This window comes from Heterodontus francisci, chromosome 18 (genome assembly GCF_036365525.1).
Source record: "Heterodontus francisci isolate sHetFra1 chromosome 18, sHetFra1.hap1, whole genome shotgun sequence".
Classification (NCBI taxonomy): domain Eukaryota; kingdom Metazoa; phylum Chordata; class Chondrichthyes; order Heterodontiformes; family Heterodontidae; genus Heterodontus; species Heterodontus francisci.
In genome coordinates this window covers 49,808,973-49,828,491 of record NC_090388.1, presented here as the reverse complement: position 1 = coordinate 49,828,491, position 19,519 = coordinate 49,808,973, and the positions used below count along the sequence as shown (strand labels likewise).

General features: G+C 42.3%; 1 protein-coding gene across 3 annotated transcripts; it reads left to right on the top strand.

The window, feature by feature from the left end:
• The first annotated feature begins 1,767 nt into the window (after positions 1-1,767).
• On the top strand, positions 1,768-17,970 carry LOC137379614 (hemagglutinin/amebocyte aggregation factor-like). 3 transcript variants are annotated; one of them, XM_068050688.1, is made up of 8 exons: positions 1,768-1,848; positions 2,695-2,724; positions 5,611-5,640; positions 8,528-8,557; positions 11,035-11,113; positions 11,559-11,747; positions 16,701-16,853; positions 17,873-17,970. In XM_068050688.1, the coding sequence occupies exons 1-8, from the start codon at positions 1,791-1,793 to the stop codon at positions 17,916-17,918; spliced, it is 615 nt and encodes a 204-aa protein (XP_067906789.1). In that variant the 5' UTR covers positions 1,768-1,790; the 3' UTR covers positions 17,919-17,970. The 3 variants fall into 3 exon arrangements, with proteins under 3 accessions (XP_067906789.1, XP_067906790.1, XP_067906788.1); XM_068050687.1 differs by having other exon boundaries at positions 1,770-1,854; XM_068050689.1 differs by lacking the exon at positions 5,611-5,640.
• The last annotated feature ends 1,549 nt before the right edge of the window (positions 17,971-19,519 follow it).

The following is a 19,519-nucleotide window of genomic DNA, read 5'->3' as shown; positions in this document are numbered from 1 at the left end:
GATCCTCGATTCCTATCTTACCTGAGTTCCCTTTACTCAGTACACTATTAGTTACACCAACCAGAAGTCTGGAGCAAATTGTCGAGATACTGCTCCCCTTCCCTTATGTGTCAGAGTGTCTCCAATTCATACTTCAGATCAATGACTCTGAGCCAGAAAAGTTCAAGATGGAGACGACTACTGCAGATGTGTTCACTTGGGATAGACTCATTATCTACAAACTCTCACATATTGTAGTCCAGGCACACAAACTGCTCTGTCATATCATAGCCTAGATTATTTATGTCATTTGTATCTACTTTTTAGTTGTTTTTTTTTCTTTTTCTAAACACAAGCTTGCACTTAGCACTAAAACACTGGAATTTCTTAATGCCTTTGTTTATTAAACTACAGTCTAAATTTATCAGAAATAAACTTACGATTTGTCCCTGATTTGATCTGGAAAAACACTCACCTATGAAGGACTCTTAACAACCAAACCACTCCTGCCACAGCACTTGTGTCACTTTTGAATTTCTCTGTGTTCTGTCTCCAGCTCGCACTCGGACTCTGGCCCATTGCAATGTTTCCCCTCAGGCTCACTCTCTCTGTTCTCGCTGTCTCTCTGCTGCCCCTTTTATCTGTTGGTCTCTGGCATTGTTTCCACTCAGGCTTGCTCCCTCTGCCATTTGCAGCTGGCTTATCATGCTGGATCGCAGGATGAGGGTAAGGAGGGAGTTGAGAAACGGCATAACACAGTAACATACCACCATTCTGTATGGTCTTGGCAATGCTGGATGCCCCATGACTCGCAGCACTGTCTCCTCCATCGGGCTGAGTGGATGAATCCATTTCTGTTCCCCTTCAGTTCTCTGCTGCACCCTCCTGTTCTGGGCCACCTTGTCCTGCAAGAGAGAGGTACAAATGTCAGTGACTGTGTGCACTGTGTTTGGATGCTGTGCCTGCCATAGCTGAAAAGCTGCATGTATGTGGAGGTAGCAAGAGGTGGGTTTGAGGCTGTCATCATCGGAAGGTGAGGGTGAGGTGGAGTATGTGAATGATAGGCCTGAGTCCAGACTGCTAGGGACTGATGGGTGAGTGATAGGAGTGTGGTGCATTGAGCAGTGTCAAGGGCTGGTGGTTTGGTGGGTAGGAGATGTGATGTGAAGATGCATTCACAGGCCTTGATCACCCGTGTGAGGTCATTAAACTACTTCCAAACCTGCTGCAAGGTCCTCTGGGCCAGTCTCCAGGCATTGACCTCCCTTGCCACCTGCTCTCATTCCCTCAAGGGGTTTTGCCTTGAGGTCCTCCTGGCCCACCAGCTGCCCCCAACCCCCTGGGCATCTTGCTTGTAACTGAGATAGATTATTAAAAAGTTGAAAGTGTTGCATTCTCCAGCATTGGCGTCCTTCACCTCGATGAGCATAGATTGACTTGAAATTTCAGGGAAATAATGTAAATTATTACTGGGAGAAATAATTAATACTTATTGCTGAGCTGTACAGTTATTAAAATGAGTGACTTAAGACAATTTACCTGTTAGTGGCAAGATCAGTCTTGAATATAGATTCTTGCTGGCTCCAAAAAGCACCTGCTATTTTACCCAGAGCGATATTTAAACAATTATACTTATGTTGACGTTCTCATCAGCACCTGCAGTTCACATGATTTTGAAACTCAGACTCTCATAACTGATTAGTGTGTTTAAGAAGGCAGCTGATAGGGATATGTGTTCAGATATAAAAGCTGAGAATAGGTGCTCCACCTCCTGTGTTCAGCTGTTGCAGTCAGCCCTTTGATCAGAAGTGATGAGGACACTTGGCCTTCTTCTTATCATCGTTGCTGGAATCCATGGAGGGCCTCCAGGTAAATGTAAATGAAATGTTTTACTAACATTTTCATAACCAAACTAGCCAACCTCATGACTCCTTTCAATGAAATTGTCATTTTAGTGTCAATGTATGTTGAATTACAGACCTGTTTGTAATTACAGGTATGTGGGCAAGTGGCTTATGGGAATTGGATTGAGACTTCCTTAGCTAATTTCACACCAATGATTAAAGCCAATTGAGACAGGAGACTACTCTTGTATTTGTTGTGGCTGGATTAAAACCCAGGTCCCACAAGTTATCCCATGTTTAACACTCCAGCCTCTGTGTAACTGTCTCTGGTCCGTATGTTGTCTTCCATGTCACTCTTAATTCAGCCGCTTGACTTTACAGATGCAGTTTTCAAATGATCTGGGGAAACTTGAATGAAAGTAGAAAACAGAGTATTTATCAAAGAGGGGAAAAGCACTGGAAACCAAGTGCATGCTTTAGACTAATAGGCCCGTATAGTTTGTGATTTATTCCCAGTGATAGTCAGTGAAGCGAATAACAGGCATGCTGTGAGGTGACACAGGCTGGGAGGGACGCGAGTTTTTATAGCAGGTCCGTATTTCAGTTACACTCAAATTAGTGTTGAAGATTGAAGATTGGCACTTGGAAAATAAATGCACTACTATATCATGGCTGCAACTAAATGTTGAAATATAAAATAATCCATGCAAACAAGTCTTGCATTCTGCTTGCAGCTGTCAGGTTGTTGGAATGAGACAGAATCTCACAATACAAGGGTTGTAATTTTTCACTATACTAGACAAGGGACTAGAATATTTGCAGCTGATTCCATCTCACTGTAACATATACTCAGTAATGTTATCTTTTCTAGCACAAAGACCCAATGAGCTCCGACCTCCTGGTAAGTCCCGAGAAATCTTTCATATCCAAAATAAAATGTGAATATTGTATGTTAGTGGATAACCACAACACGCTGGTATTGTCCCCTTTGCTCTGAACCAATGACCATTCTTCACATATGAATCAAAGCAATGATTAATGTTTGAGTGGGGAATCCCAGGGAAGCCCAATCTTATTATCTAACATCTCTGCACATGCACACCAGGAGTCACAGGATAGTGATGAGGAGCAGGAAATCTGGGAGTGTTTTTTTTTCTTTCTTTCTCTAAACCAGAACTGTCGAGTTCATTTGTAATTCCCCCAACATTGCCAAGGCTGAGACCTGCTAATTCATGACTGGACCTGGGATCTTGCTGATCAAATGTCTCAGCACTGAACCACACTGGTGCTTTATGTCTGAGACAGCAGAGGAAGTTTGGAGTTATTTTTGAGAGTTAGCAGTAAAATCTTTTTTCTAATTAAACGATTTGAATGTGTAAATAGTTACATGTACTTTAATATGTGCAAGGTGTTAATATTTTCTGTATGATGGAATGATAGGCTTTTTGAATCATGGGAGGGAGAAATTTCTCGGCAGAGCCAAAGTAATATTTACAACTTACATCAAACTAATTTCGCAACACAATATCACTTGAAATGATATGCAAACATAAATTTCACAGGTTGGTGAGTTTTATCTCATGAGGCGTTGGTGACATTGAGACATCTGGATAGTTACGTGGTTGGCTCTGGCCGGGGGTTAACACCGTGACTCCCTAAATTTTGTTTGGTTCCTCATTGTAAAAATGAGGAGGAAGAATCACCTTCACACTCATCCTGAAATTTAAAGAGATGGTTACAAAATTGCTTTGCCGAAGTCTAGGGTGGTCGATGCCTGCCCATCCCTTGTCTTAACTGGCATGTTGTGCACAACAGGAGCAGGATGCAAGATTAAAGTAAAATATCTTTAAAATATGTGAAAATAAACCAATGAAAAATTACCCTAATGACAGCAATGCTGCAGGTATATACAAACATACGAATTAGGAGCAGGAGTAGGCCACTCGGCCCCTCGAGCCTGTTCTACCATTCAACAGGATCATGGCTGATCTAATTGTAACCTCAACTCCACATTCCCGCCTACCCCCGATAACCTTTCACCCCCTTGCTTCTCAAGAATCTATCTACCTCTGCCTTAGAAATATTCAAAGACTCTGCTTCCACCGCCTTTTGAGGAAGAGAGTTCCAAAGACTCACGTACCTCCAAGAGAAAAATTTCTCCTCATTTCTGTCTTTAATGGGTGACCCCTTATTTTTAAACAATGACCCCTAATTCTAGCTCCCACAAGGGATAACATCCTTTCCACATCCACCCTGTCACAACGCCTCAGATTATTATATGTTTCAATCAAGTTGCCTCTTACTCTTCTAAACTCAAGTGGATTCAAGCCTAGCCTGTCCAATCTTTCCTCATAAGACAACTGCCCATTCCAGGTATTAGTCTAGTAAACCTTCTCTGAACTGCTTGCAATGTATTTACATGTTTCCTTAAATAAGGAGACCAAAACTGTACACAGTACTCCAGACGTGGTCTCACCAATGTCCAGTATAACAGAAGCATAACCTCCCTACTTTTGTATTCAATTCTCCTTGCAATAAACAATAACATTCTCTTACCTTTCCTAACTACGTGCTGTACCTGCATGCTAACCTTTTGTGATTCATGCACTTGGACACCCTGATCCCTCTGCATCTCAGAGCTCTGTAATCTCTCACCATTTAGATAATACGCTTCTTTTTTATTCTTCCTGCCAAAATGGACAATTTCATATTTTCCCATATTATACTCCATTTGCCAGATCTTTGCCCACTCACTTGTTATCTATATCTCTTTGTTGCCTCCTTATGTCCTCTTCACAGCTTATTTTCCTACCTCTTTTTGTGTCATCAGCAAATTTTGCAACCATACCTTCAGTCCCTTTATCCAAGTAATATAAATTGTAAAAAGTTGAGGCCCCGGCAATAATCCCTATGGCACACCACTTGTTGCATCTTGCCAACCAGAAAATGACCCATTTATGCTGACTCTGTTTCCTGTCAGCTAACCAATCTTCTATCCATGCCGATACATTACCCCAACACCATGAGCTTTTATTTTCCGCAATGCCTTTGATGTGGCACCTTATCAAATGCCTTCAGGAAATCTAAGTACAATACATCCACTGGTTCCCCTTTATCCCCTTTGTCGCTTTGTTCTTCAAAGAACTCCATTAAACAGGTTAATGATTTCCCTTTCACAAAACCATGTTGACACTGCCTGATTACCTTGAATTTTTCAAAGTGCCCTGCCATAATGTCTTTAATAATAGCTTCTAACATGTTACACAGTTAATTCAGTCAGTTAACTTTACAGATGCAGTTTTCACATGATCTAGGAAAACTTGAATAAAGGAATTAATAGATTATTTATCCTCATCAAGGAGGGGAAAGCACTGGAAACCAAATGCATGCTTTATACTAAGAGGCCTGTGTATTTTGTGAGATATTAGCTATAATATTCATTGAAGAGAATAACAGGCATGCTGTGAGGTTACACAGGCTGGGAGGGACATAGGTTTTAATAGCAGATCCATATTTCAGTTACACTCAAATTAGTGTTGAAGATTGAAGATTGGCACTTAGAAAATGAATGCACTACTATATCATGGCTACAGCTAAATGTTGAAATCTAAAATAATCCATGCAGACAAATCTTGCGTTCTGCTTGCAGCTGTCAGGTTGTCAGGAATGAGACAGAACCTCACAATACAAGGCTTGTAATTTTTCACTATATTAGACAAGGGACTAAGAGATTTGCAACTGATTCCATCTCACTGTAACATATACTCAATAATGTTATCTTTTCTAGCACAAAGACCCAATGAGCTCCGACCTCCTGGTAAGTCCACAGAAATCTTTCATATCCAAAATAAGATGTGAATATTGTATGTTAGTGGATAACCACGACACGCTGGTATTGTCCCCTTTGCTCTGAACCAATGACCATTCTTCACATACGAGTCTAAGCAATGATTGATGTTTGAGTGGGGAATCCCAGGGAAGCCCAATCTTATTATCTAACAAAATCTGCACATGCACACCAGGAGCCACAGGATAGTGATGAGGAGCAGGAAATCTGGGAGTGTTTTTTTTTCTTTCTTTCTCTAAACCAGAACTGTAGAGTTCATTTGTAATTCCCCCAACATTGCCAAGGCTGAGACCTGCTAATTCATGACTGGACCTGGGATCTTGCTGATCAAATGTCTCAGCAATGAACCACACTGGTGCTTTATGTCTGAGACAGCAGAGGAAGTTTGGAGTTATTTTTGAGAGTTAGCAGTAAAATCTTTTTTCTAATTAAACGATTTGAATGTGTAAATAGTTACATGTACTTTAATATGTGCAAGGTGTTAATATTTTCTGTATGATGGAAAGATAGGCTTTTTGAATCATGGGAGGGAGAAATTTCTCGGCAGAGCCAAAGTAATATTTACAACTTACATCAAACTAATTTCGTAACACAATATCACTTGAAATGATATGCAAACATAAATTTCACAGGTTGGTGAGTTTTATCTCATGAGGCGTTGGTGACATTGAGACATCTGGATAGTTACGTGGTTGGCTCTGGCCGGGGGTTAACACCGTGACTCCCTAAATTTTGTTTGGTTCCTCATTGTAAAAATGAGGAGGAAGAATCACCTTCACACTCATCCTGAAATTTAAAGAGATGGTTACAAAATTGCTTTGCCGAAGTCTAGGGTGGTCGATGCCTGCCCATCCCTTGTCTTAACTGGCATGTTGTGCACAACAGGAGCAGGATGCAAGATTAAAGTAAAATATCTTTAAAATATGTGAAAATAAACCAATGAAAAATTACCCTAATGACAGCAATGCTGCAGGTATATACAAACATACGAATTAGGAGCAGGAGTAGGCCACTCGGCCCCTCGAGCCTGTTCTACCATTCAACAGGATCATGGCTGATCTAATTGTAACCTCAACTCCACATTCCCGCCTACCCCCGATAACCTTTCACCCCCTTGCTTCTCAAGAATCTATCTACCTCTGCCTTAGAAATATTCAAAGACTCTGCTTCCACCGCCTTTTGAGGAAGAGAGTTCCAAAGACTCACGTACCTCCAAGAGAAAAATTTCTCCTCATTTCTGTCTTTAATGGGTGACCCCTTATTTTTAAACAATGACCCCTAATTCTAGCTCCCACAAGGGATAACATCCTTTCCACATCCACCCTGTCACAACGCCTCAGATTATTATATGTTTCAATCAAGTTGCCTCTTACTCTTCTAAACTCAAGTGGATTCAAGCCTAGCCTGTCCAATCTTTCCTCATAAGACAACTGCCCATTCCAGGTATTAGTCTAGTAAACCTTCTCTGAACTGCTTGCAATGTATTTACATGTTTCCTTAAATAAGGAGACCAAAACTGTACACAGTACTCCAGACGTGGTCTCACCAATGTCCAGTATAACAGAAGCATAACCTCCCTACTTTTGTATTCAATTCTCCTTGCAATAAACAATAACATTCTCTTACCTTTCCTAACTACGTGCTGTACCTGCATGCTAACCTTTTGTGATTCATGCACTTGGACACCCTGATCCCTCTGCATCTCAGAGCTCTGTAATCTCTCACCATTTAGATAATACGCTTCTTTTTTATTCTTCCTGCCAAAATGGACAATTTCATATTTTCCCATATTATACTCCATTTGCCAGATCTTTGCCCACTCACTTGTTATCTATATCTCTTTGTTGCCTCCTTATGTCCTCTTCACAGCTTATTTTCCTACCTCTTTTTGTGTCATCAGCAAATTTTGCAACCATACCTTCAGTCCCTTTATCCAAGTAATATAAATTGTAAAAAGTTGAGGCCCCGGCAATAATCCCTATGGCACACCACTTGTTGCATCTTGCCAACCAGAAAATGACCCATTTATGCTGACTCTGTTTCCTGTCAGCTAACCAATCTTCTATCCATGCCGATACATTACCCCAACACCATGAGCTTTTATTTTCCGCAATGCCTTTGATGTGGCACCTTATCAAATGCCTTCAGGAAATCTAAGTACAATACATCCACTGGTTCCCCTTTATCCCCTTTGTCGCTTTGTTCTTCAAAGAACTCCATTAAACAGGTTAATGATTTCCCTTTCACAAAACCATGTTGACACTGCCTGATTACCTTGAATTTTTCAAAGTGCCCTGCCATAATGTCTTTAATAATAGCTTCTAACATGTTACACAGTTAATTCAGTCAGTTAACTTTACAGATGCAGTTTTCACATGATCTAGGAAAACTTGAATAAAGGAATTAATAGATTATTTATCCTCATCAAGGAGGGGAAAGCACTGGAAACCAAATGCATGCTTTATACTAAGAGGCCTGTGTATTTTGTGAGATATTAGCTATAATATTCATTGAAGAGAATAACAGGCATGCTGTGAGGTTACACAGGCTGGGAGGGACATAGGTTTTAATAGCAGATCCATATTTCAGTTACACTCAAATTAGTGTTGAAGATTGAAGATTGGCACTTAGAAAATGAATGCACTACTATATCATGGCTACAGCTAAATGTTGAAATCTAAAATAATCCATGCAGACAAATCTTGCGTTCTGCTTGCAGCTGTCAGGTTGTCAGGAATGAGACAGAACCTCACAATACAAGGCTTGTAATTTTTCACTATATTAGACAAGGGACTAAGAGATTTGCAGCTGATTCCATCTCACTGTAACATATACTCAATAATGTTATCTTTTCTAGCACAAAGACCCAATGAGCTCCGACCTCCTGGTAAGTCCACAGAAATCTTTCATATCCAAAATAAGATGTGAATATTGTATGTTAGTGGATAACCACGACACGCTGGTATTGTCCCCTTTGCTCTAAACCAATGACCATTCTTCACATACGAGTCTAAGCAATGATTGATGTTTGAGTGGGGAATCCCAGGGAAGCCCAATCTTATTATCTAACATCTCTGCACATGCACACCAGGAGCCACAGGATAGTGATGAGGAGCAGGAACTCTGGGAGTGTTTTTTTTCTTTCTTTCTCTAAACCAGAACTGCAGAGTTCATTTGTAATTCCCCCAACATTGCCAAGGCTGAGACCTGCTAATTCATGACTGGACCTGGGATCTTGCTGATCTCCACTAAATTGGTTAATGATTTCCCTTTCACAAAACCATGTTGGCTCTGCCTGATCACCGTGAATTTTTCTAAGTGCCCTGCTATAATGTCTTTAATAATAGCTTCTAACATTTTCCCTATGACAGATGTTAAGCTCACTGGCCTGTAGTTTCCTGCTTTCTGTCTTCCTCCCTTTTTGAATATAGGAGTTACATTCGCTATTTTTCAATCTAATGCAACCTTCCTCAAAACTAAGGATTATTTTGGAAAATTAAAACCAATGCATCAACTATCTCATTAGCTGTTTCTTTTAAGACCCTGGGTTGAAGTCCATCAGGACCCAGGGACTTGTCAGCCCGCAGATCCAACAATTTGCTCAGTACCACTTAACTGGTGATTGTAATTTTCTTGACTTCCATTTCCTGATTTACAGCTATTTCTGGCATGTTACTTGTCTCCTCTATGGTGAAGACCAATGCAAAATACCTGTTCAGTTCATCTGCCATCTCCTTATTTTCCATTATTAATTCCCACGACTCACTCTTGATAGGACCAATGCTCACTTTGATAAGACTTTTCTTTTTAAATATCTAAAGAAACTCTATCTGTTTTTATATTTCTAGCTAGCTTTCCACCATACTCTAATTTTTCCCTCTTTATTAATATTTTAGTCTTCTTTGCTTTTTTTAATATTCTATCCAATCTTCAGACCCGCCACCCACCTTTTCCCAAATGTATGCTTTTTCGTTAATTTTGATACTGTTTTTAACTTTTTTAGTTAACCATGGATGGTGGGTCCTCCTCTTGGAATTTTTCTTTCTTTTTGGAATATATTTATTTTGTGTATTCTGAAATATCCCATTAAAGGTCTGCCACTGCTTCTCTATTGATCTAACCCTTAACCTACTTTGCCAGTTCAACTTTCCATTTCTCCTCTGCTTTGTATTTGAAGATATTTAATGGGCAATAAATGCTGGCCTAGCAAGCAATGCCCGCATCCCATGAAATTATAAAAAAAAATAATTCTCTGATCTGCCCAAAGCCATGCAACAGTGGTAGGTGGGTGAGCAATAGCCTACCAAGCCTCTGCCAATGGTATTCTCAGCTGGTCATTGGAGGGAGTGCCAATTTTGCTTTGACATGGCTCTCTCAACTTTCTGTTGCTACTTGGCACCTTCTTGCACTGACACAACTAAGCTCAGGATGCCAGGTGGCGTGTGCAATTTGATGGGGTGGGGGTTGTGGAGGGTGCCTGAGCCTATCGGGAGTCCTGAGGGTGGTCTCACTATCCACCCAGAAACCCTTATGCTCAGCTGATGGAATTCCCTACAAGTAAGAGCTGCCATCAATCTATGTACAAAATGTAAATATGATACAGTTCCAAGTGGGACATTTTGTTTACATCCTGGTTCCACGCTGGAGGGATGCAGGGGCTGAGTTACTGGTGGACTGCGTCCGTCCCACTCCTCTGCACACCTTCATAATTTCCAATCACTAACATGGAATAAGAATCACTTTCTGTAAGTGTGAGGAGAGTTAAGGGTCGTGAATAATTCCCTCCCTTCTTTCTTCCATCCCTTTTCTCCCTTTCTCTCCCCTTTCTCCCTTACCCCTTCCATCTCTCCTTCCCTTCACCCTCTCCCTCCCCTCCTTTCTCTCACCTCCCTCCCTCTTTCCCCCCTTCCTCCCTCCTATCCTTCCCACACTCCTAGTCAGCCGTCATGCCCCAATATTTAAGTAATGTCAAATATACAAATATGCAAGCTAGTTAGCTCTTAACTCTTTGCAGTTTCACGAACAAATGCTGAAATGTATGCAGTGGCCTGGTCAGTATTTGAAGAGACAGGTTAATGTTTTGAGTGGAGACCTTTCCAGTGAATCCTTTTCTCAGATGCTAATACAGATTTGACACCAAATTAGTAGGTAGTATTTAATATCATTCTCTTCTTGGGGCCCCAGACAGAACCTTAGCATGGAGCCCCCACAAGGTAAACATCTACTCTGCAAGGTCATGAAGCTGCATTCCACACTTTGTGCTGGTAGTCAGTGTCCTGAGACACTGTTCCATCTGTACTCTTATTATAGTGTGTGTTTGGTGAATTAGAAAGTCAGATGTTTTTAATGACTGCTCTATTTCAGGTAATCGTTGGGTGAATGAGTTTGATGGCAAACTGTTTTATACTTGTCCTACATCTGATACAATTGCTTCAATTAGCAGGTAAGTGATGAAAGGTCATTGCACAATAATCTGGTAGGAACCTGTCAGGTTCTATAAGGATATGCCACAGAGGATTTTTAATATTTATCATTTGTGCATTTCCTCTTTGGGCTGTTTTGTGATATTCAGCAACTACAAAGAGAGTGACCAGATCACCTTCAACTGCTCCCTCGCCAGTCTTGTTTTGGATGTAGAGATGAGCAGAATATAAAGCACATGTACAGGTTGTCTGTGATGTGCAATCATGAACATTGGGTTAATGCCGCCTCAGCTTGATTGAGTTGGTGTCTTTATAGTTAGCAGAGAGAGAAGGCTATCATCCTGTGAGTTGGTAGTTTAATTTGAATCCACATTTTAGTGAAAAAGCAGCTGGTAAATCACAGACCCACTGAACTTCCATCACTTACAGTTGTTCTGAAAATGTTTTTTGTGCCTTCTGTTGTAGTCAACATCACAGTTACTATGAAGATCGCCTGTGGGATTTCCAATGTAAGACGACATTCAGCGAGCTGCCAACTTGTGCGTGGACCAACTATGTGAACAACTTTGATGAAGAGTTTACCTTCACCTGCCCGTTTAGCTCCATTATCAGTGGTATGGAGTCTTATCACCACAACAAACATGAGGACAGGAGGTATTTTGGAAAATAATAGCATTGTTCATATCAAAGGCTAATATCTGGACAATTTTCAAAACAATTGTGTACAATATCCTCCATTTGCTAAAGTAGACAAAAAGTCAGTGTGAAAAATGTATTTCAGTGGCTTGAAATCACCGTTAAATTGCAGATTTTGTTTTGTATCGATGTTACAAATGTAATCATTCAGTCATACTGTAATCTACGTATATATCTAGATTAAAGTGCACAATATATTGAACATAGTAGGGAGGCTAATTAAGAAAAATACTATTTCAGAACAAGTATCTCATCTCAGGATTCTGATGACAACGGACCACTTTATGTTATTACATAGAATTTGCAGCAAAGAAACAGGCCATTCAGCCCAACTGGCCCATACCAATGCTTACCCTCCACACAAGCTTCCTTCCACCCCTCTTTATCTGACTCTACCAGCATGTCCTTCCTTTCTCCCTCATGTGCCATCCCTTAAATGCATCTATGTAATTTGCCTCAGCTACTGCATGTGATAGTGAGTTCCATATTCTAACCACTCTTTGGACAAACAAGTTGCTCCACAATTCCCTATTGGATTTATTATTTCTTTTATTTGTTCATAGGATGTGGGCAGCGCTGGCTAGGCCAGCATTTATTGCCCATCCCTAATTGCCTTTGAGAAGGTGGTGGTGAGCTGCCTTATTGAACTGCTGCAGTTCATGAGGTAGGGACACCCACTGTGCTGTTAGGAAGGGAATTCCAGGATTTTGACCCAAGGGAAGGAACGGCGATATAGTTACAAGTCAGGATGGTGTGTGACTTGGAGGGGAACTAGCAGATGGTGGTGTTCCCATGCATCTGCTGCCCTTGTCCTTCCAGGTGGCAGAGGTCGCAGGTTGGAAAGTGCTGTCTAAGGAGCCATAGTGCATTGCTGCAGTGCATCTTGTAGATTTGTACACATTGTTGCCACTGTGCGTCGGTGCTGGAGGGAGTGAATGTTCGTGGATGGAGTGCCAATCAAGTAGGTTGCTTTGTCCTGGACTGTGTCAAGCTTCTTGAATGTTGGTAGAGCTGCACCCACCCAGGCAAGTGGAGAGTATTCCATTACATTCCTGCCTTGTGCTTTGTAGATGGTGGACAGGCTTTGGGGAGTCAGGAGGAGAGTTACTCGCTGCAGGATTCCGAGTCTCTGACCTGCTCTTGTAGCCATTGTATTTATATGGCTACTCCAGTTCAGTTTCTGGTCAATGGTAACACCAGGATGTTGATAGTGGGGGATTCAGCGATGGTAATGCCATTGAATATCAAGGGGAGATGGATAGCTTCTCTCTTGTTTGAGATAGTCATTGCCTGGCACTTGTGTGGTGCAAATGTTACTTGCCACTTGTCAGCCCAAGCCTGGATATTACCCAGATCTTGCTGCATTTCAGCACAGACTGCTTCAGTGACTATTTTATAGCTATTACCTCTAATTTTGGACCTCCACACATGTGTAAATATCACCTCCATATCTACCCTACCAAACCCTTTAATAATCTTAAAGATTTCTATTTGGTCATCTCTTTTCTTGGAATTCATATTATGCAGGTCCTGGATTAGACTGCTTTCTCATATTTGCATTGGGCATTCACCCATTGATCTGCACTTCGGTCCACATTCCCACCACTTTCATTGAGAAAAGGTTGTCTAAATTTAAATACAGTTTACAAGTTCATCACTGAAGATTGCATTCATAGCATCAGTGCACATCAACCCAGGAACTGCAGTATAACTGTGGTTTCAAGTTAGCTGGATGGGTGCAGCTCCAACAACACTCAAGAAGCTTGACACCATCCAGGACAAAGCAGCCCGCTTGATTGACACCCCATCCACAAACATTCACTCCCTCCACCACTGACGCACAGTGGCAGCAGTGTGTACCATCTACAAGATGCACTGCAGCAACGCACCAAGGCTCCTTAGACAGCACCTTCCAAACCCACGACCTCTACCAACTAGAAGGACAAGGGCAGCAGATGCATGGGAACACCATCACCTGCAAGTTTCCCTCCAAGTCACACACCATCTTGACTTGGAACTATATCGGCATTTCTTCACTGTCACTGGTCAAAATCCTGGAATTCCCTTCCTAACAGCACTGTGGGTGTACCTCCCCCACATGGACTGCAGCGGTTCAAGAAGGCAGCTCACCACCACCTTCTCAAGGGCAATTAGGGATGGGCAATAAATGCTGGTATAGCCAGTGACGCCCACATCCCATGAATGAATAAAAAAAAGTTTGAGGCCACTTAGAATTTTCCAGGTAGGACAAGGCCAGCTCAAGAAAGCTGCTTCACATCGTTTTGGTTTCACACAGCCACAGTATAGCTGCCGCACATCTGGGCTGGCATTACATTTTAATGCCTGTAAATGCCCATCAGGACTACTGGCTCTTTACTAACTTTCTAAGTTTGAATTTGGAGCTGGATCTGCTCGGATCGGAGACAGTGAGGTCGACAATTAGTCCCGCGTTCAGTGTACCTTTTCCCTGGTTCCATCGTGCCTCTGGGCCATTTTTATGGAGGCAGGATCAGGGCTGGCAAGGCCACTCGCCTGCATGTGATGGAGAGCCGAATGGCTCATTAAGAGGCTAATTGAAGGAGGCCAACTGGAATTTCCAAATCGGCCTCCAGGTTCCACGCAGTCGGGGCCAGTTTAGATCCCTGGAGGCGGGCACCCAGTGGCAGGCCAGGGGGCCAGCACTTCAGGCAGATCTAGAGGCCCTCTCTGCCTGCCTGGGTGCAGGAGCAGCCACAGGCTGCCCTGTAGAGGGGCTCCCCCCCACCCCCCCATAACCTTCCAACAGTGATGCCCTGGGTGCTGTAGCTATTTTTAATGAAAGATGTAAAAAGGTTGGAGACTGAGTGTCTCCAGTTTGAAGCCTCTGATTGGTGCTTGAGCTTCAAAAGCCCACCCGGCATCCTTAATTGCTTGGAGAACCAGTCTCCATGTGAATTAAAAGGGATTCCCCATGAAAATTCCAATGAGTGACTGTTTCCAGGGAATGTTTGGGACCCAGAAAGAGTCCCGACCTCTGTTTCCCACCCCCAGAGGGAAAATCAAATGGCTCAGTGCTACCAGCTATAAACTTACAAATGTAGACCTGCAGCATAAATGGGCCAATGCAATTTAGGGAGCAGCAAAAGCCTCTGAAACCCCTGGGAAAGTCTGATCGTTGTTGAATGCAGTCTACCCAGGATTGATGCGTAATCTTATCTGGTGAGGTCAGATTAATCATGGCGCAAAATCTCTCCTTGCTTCCATTTCCCCAACAGTTACTTGCTGTGAAATTCCAGAATATCAGTCTATCCTTACATCCTACATTATCCAGTTTTGACTGACTGATAACCTTTACATAACTTTCCATGCTCCGAACAGCACAGTGGATAGCATATCTGATCATTTCTCCCTCTCTATTTATCCTGAGGTCCTTCAATCCAATCAGATGTCTATGTGGCGCCAGACGCTGTTGCCTGGGACTGAGTGCCCACCCCAACTACGTCATTGGTGGCAGCCATTCCAGCCCCTCCATTTAAATGAGCCTCTGCAAAAAATATCACGGGGCACAGCGACGGGTGATCCGCGCGGGCGGACCAGCAACTTCAAAGCGCGCTGCCACGATTTGTAAAATTCAGGCCTAAAGCTCCTTATTTCCCGAGCCCTCATGCACACACACATACATCCAAAAACAATGGTTAACCGGGAAAGAAAAGATTTTTGGTTTACAGCTGTTTCATAGGAATGAAAGAAATAATAAAGTAACTTAGTCTGTCATGATCTGGAAGGACATTCTTCAATTTGATGAGATGTCCCAAAGTCAAATAGTTGGATGCCCTTTGAAGTCTTTTCAGGCGAGGTTGATGGACAGTCTGTGATGGGTAGGCATTCAAGGAAATTCAACTGCAGCAGGCTTCAGATAGGTCTTCCATCAGGCATGTAGCAACAAGTGTCAGTTCTCTGTTATACATTCGATGCAAAAGTCCTTTTTAAAGAGACAAGATGTCTGCCAAAATTCAGGATTTTGTAAAAATGCAGGAGGAAACAGCACCACACTTGATGCAGGAATTCTTTACAGAGAGGAAATACTTTTTCTAGGTCTTCTGATCTCCAGGCAGGTCAGAATCAAATTTCAAATGTGTGCTTTTTGTCCAAACTCACTGACTTTTTAAAGTTCAAAACTGAAACTTCTCTCTCTTGTCACTCAAAGAGTAGCTCTGAGGTCAAACCCCTTACTGGTTTCCTTAAAATTACCTGATTTCCTGTCCTCGTTTACAAGTGCAGCTCCTGCTGAACTTCCTTTCAAGACATCCATCGAGTTCAGATTTTGTTGAACTTCCTTTCGAAACATCCATAAAGTTCAGTTGTCCCAATGTCCACTGAAATCCTTTTTCAGTTTTTAAAAAACACATAGAATTCTAAGCTTTTAATACAAAAACAATAATAGGGGTTAGAATTTCTAATGTAACACTTCCCAGGTGATTTCTGGCAGGGACGCAAAATAGGGTGGGGATGGGCAACGGTGCATCCTGCCCTTAACAAAGTGCATGTTTTTCCCCTGGAAGTGACAGTGACTGCTGGAAGAAATGTAATAATTCACTTTACAAATGCAAGTTCCTTCATCTTTTCCCTCGCAAAGGGAAGTGCTGTCGTTTCCAGCTTAGTGCTGCTTTGTGAGCAGTGAGGACTTCAGGTTGTGCCCATCACTGCTCTTGGGAATGAAGTGGCACTTAGTCCCTCCTCCCTTTCCCACACCCCTAAGCCCCACTCCCCTGAGCTATTTGCCAAATGCATGCAAAATCTCAACTATTTTACATTTTTCATCTACTTTATTTACATTATCATATTGTTATTGGACCTAGAACTCCAACATGGTCCCAATATGTGTCTGAAATGATTGTCACATTCATTGATTTACTGCTTTATCTTTCTCAGGTGGAAATTTTACTGCTGCCGCGTTAACAATGTCTGCAATGAAAATTGTTTCTGGACAAACTATCTCAACCTTTTTGACGATTACTTCAGTTGGAAAGTTCCTGACTCTACCTACCTTGTGGGGGTTTCCAGCTACCATGACAACTATTATGAGTAAGTAACTTGGTGCTTATTCAAACTTTTACTTAGCTTCTCTCTTTGTGTACATTAAGTGGACAAATACAGCTTGAGTCAAATCTCCAGAGTTTGACCTTGGTGGTTTTTGGGAACACAGAGATTTGGAGAAATTGTACTGTGACAGCAACTGGCCAGTCATAGATATCACAGTTTAATCCAAGCTCCAGCCACTCTCACTCACACTCCCTGCTTGAATGTTTGTGAAAAAGAGACCGATGTATAAACCATGACATGGCTGTAGAGAGTTCTGCAAAGAGAAGTACAATGTACATGTCTGTGGTGTTGTAGACGATGGACTCTTGTATGGATTTGACATTGTTTTCTCAGAAATTCAATGCAGTATCTGCTCTACATGTTTTCTCAGTTTTTTTTTGAAGTGTCTGTAGACTCCATGGCACAGATACCTGTGGGTCAGGTGTTATCTATTGCTGCACTCTCTTGACTTGCATCCTTTACTCCACAAAAGTACAGAAACAATAGAATCTCCAGAGTGGAATCCATTACTTAGCTGTGAAGAGTGCTCTTTAAATCCTCAGCAAGTTTCAGTGTACCTTTAAATGGTCAGAAACTGCAGCTTCAAAGTATAGATCTATTGTCTTCTCAATCTCTTCCCACTAGTGCACCACTATACAGGCTTAGTAATGCCACATTTATAATGGTGGTGATTTTCAGGGCAGTTGGTGGGCGGAAATGCAGAGAGGTTGGGAGGCACTGGCTAAGCCTCTTGATTTATTTCAGTGTGATGGGGTGTGTTTCAGGCAGGTGGATAAGGGCCACAATGAGGTTAGCAGAGAGAAACTGGCAGCCACTTTTACGGATGGAAATTTTGGTGAAGGTTCTCCCTAAGCCATTTTACTTGCAAAACAACTCTACATGCCTGAAAATCCAGACCAGAGTATCAGAATGGATGGATATGGAGAGCAGCATAATATGACTGCACTGCACTGCTGGGTTATTAATAATGACCTCTTGTTTTCTATCCTCTTCTATTACAGGGACCGTCAGTGGCAGTACCAATATTGCAACCAAAAGAGTTGCTAAATCAGTCGAAAACTGTGGGGAAAAACATTCACCAATATCCAGACATTCATCTTACTGAAGTATATTCCAACTTGAATATTGAATAAAAATTCAAATGAAGTAAAACATGAGACTGTAGAAATAATTTGATTTCTCTGAATAAATTTCATTTGGGGGGGTAAGTTATGCGAAGCAAGATAAAACATATTGATGTGTAGGAAATGGACGATATATCTATGTTTTACTCATAGTATCAGCATCAAGCACTCAGTTCAGCAACAGTTGAGGTGAAATAAGTCATTAAGGCCTCCTCTATGCTGCCCGATGTTTTTTTATTTCCAAAATATACTTTATTCATAAAAATCTGTAAAAAAAATACATTACAAAACAGTTCAAAACAATACCCAGTCGACAATAAAAAGAGCGCAAAAGAGATCAGTTTCCTTCAATACAGGAGTGAGTTGCCTCACAGCCCTTCCGTTTCATTTTACATGCCATGTACATTTTGCAGCAAACCCATATTTTCTGGATACAGTTGAGGGGTTTCCCATGGATCCTGCCCTTCAGTTCACCTTGCTGGGGGGACCTTACACAGTGGTCTTTCCCCATTGAGCCTTTGTCGCGGCTGTCCCAAACTTTAGTGCGTCCCTCAGCACATAGTCCTGGACCTTGGAATGTGCCAGTTTGCAACACTCGATCGTGGACAACTCTTTGTGCTGGAAGACCAGCAGGTTTTGGGCAGACCAAAGAGTGTCTTTCACCGAATTGATAGTCCTCCAGCAGCAGTTGATGTTTATCTCGGTGTGCGTCCCTGGGAACAGCCCATAGAGCACAGACTCCTGTGTTACAGAGCTGCTTGGGATGAACCTCAACAAAAACCACTGCATCTCTTTCCACATCTGCTTTGCAAAGACACATTCCAGAAGGAGGTGGGCAACCGTCTCTTCCCCACCACAGCCACATCGAGGGCATTGTGTGGAGGGGGTGAGACTCCGGGCGTGCAGGAAGAGTCTGGCGGGGAGGGCTCTTCTCATCACCAGTCAAGCTACATCTTGGTGCTTGTTTGACAGTTCTTGTGATGAGGCATTCTGCCAAATGACTTTGGCAGTCTGCTCGGGGAACCATCCGACAGGATCCACCATCTCCTTTTCCCGCAGGCCCTTGTGGACATTCCGTTCAGACCACTGCCTGATGGATTGATGATCAAAGGTGTTTTTCTGCAGAAACTTTTCCACAAAGGAGAGGTGGTACAGCACGGTCCAACTGGATGGAGCATTCCACGGCAATGTGACCAGACCCATCCTTCGCAACACCGGGAACAGATAGAACCTCAGCAAGTAGTGACACTTGGTGTTTGCGTACTGCAGATCTACGCACAGCTTGATGCAGCTGCACATGACAGTGGTCATCAGGATGAGGGCTGCCCGATGTTGTGCCTTAACAACAGACTCAGAAATACTTCCTTGTGCACCAGTCTGATATTTCTGTTTCCCACATCAGCCATCCTCCTACTTTCTCCTCAGTGAGAGTGAAAGCATACTTCAAAAGGTAAATTGTCAGGGCCAAAGCCATAGCTTGGCACTATGCCAGTTGCAGTCACAAATGCTTGATTTTATGAGGCA

Excerpts from the sequence above, each read along its gene's own strand:
- LOC137379614 (XM_068050687.1), top strand. The coding sequence starts at position 1,791 with ATGAGGACACTTGGCCTTCTTCTTATCATCGTTGCTGGAATCCATGGA. Across the intron at positions 1,855-2,694 it reads TGGAGGGCCTCCAGGTAAAT|CACAAAGACCCAATGAGCTC; the intron begins GTAAATGAAATG and ends TATCTTTTCTAG. Across the intron at positions 2,725-5,610 it reads CAATGAGCTCCGACCTCCTG|CACAAAGACCCAATGAGCTC; the intron begins GTAAGTCCCGAG and ends TATCTTTTCTAG.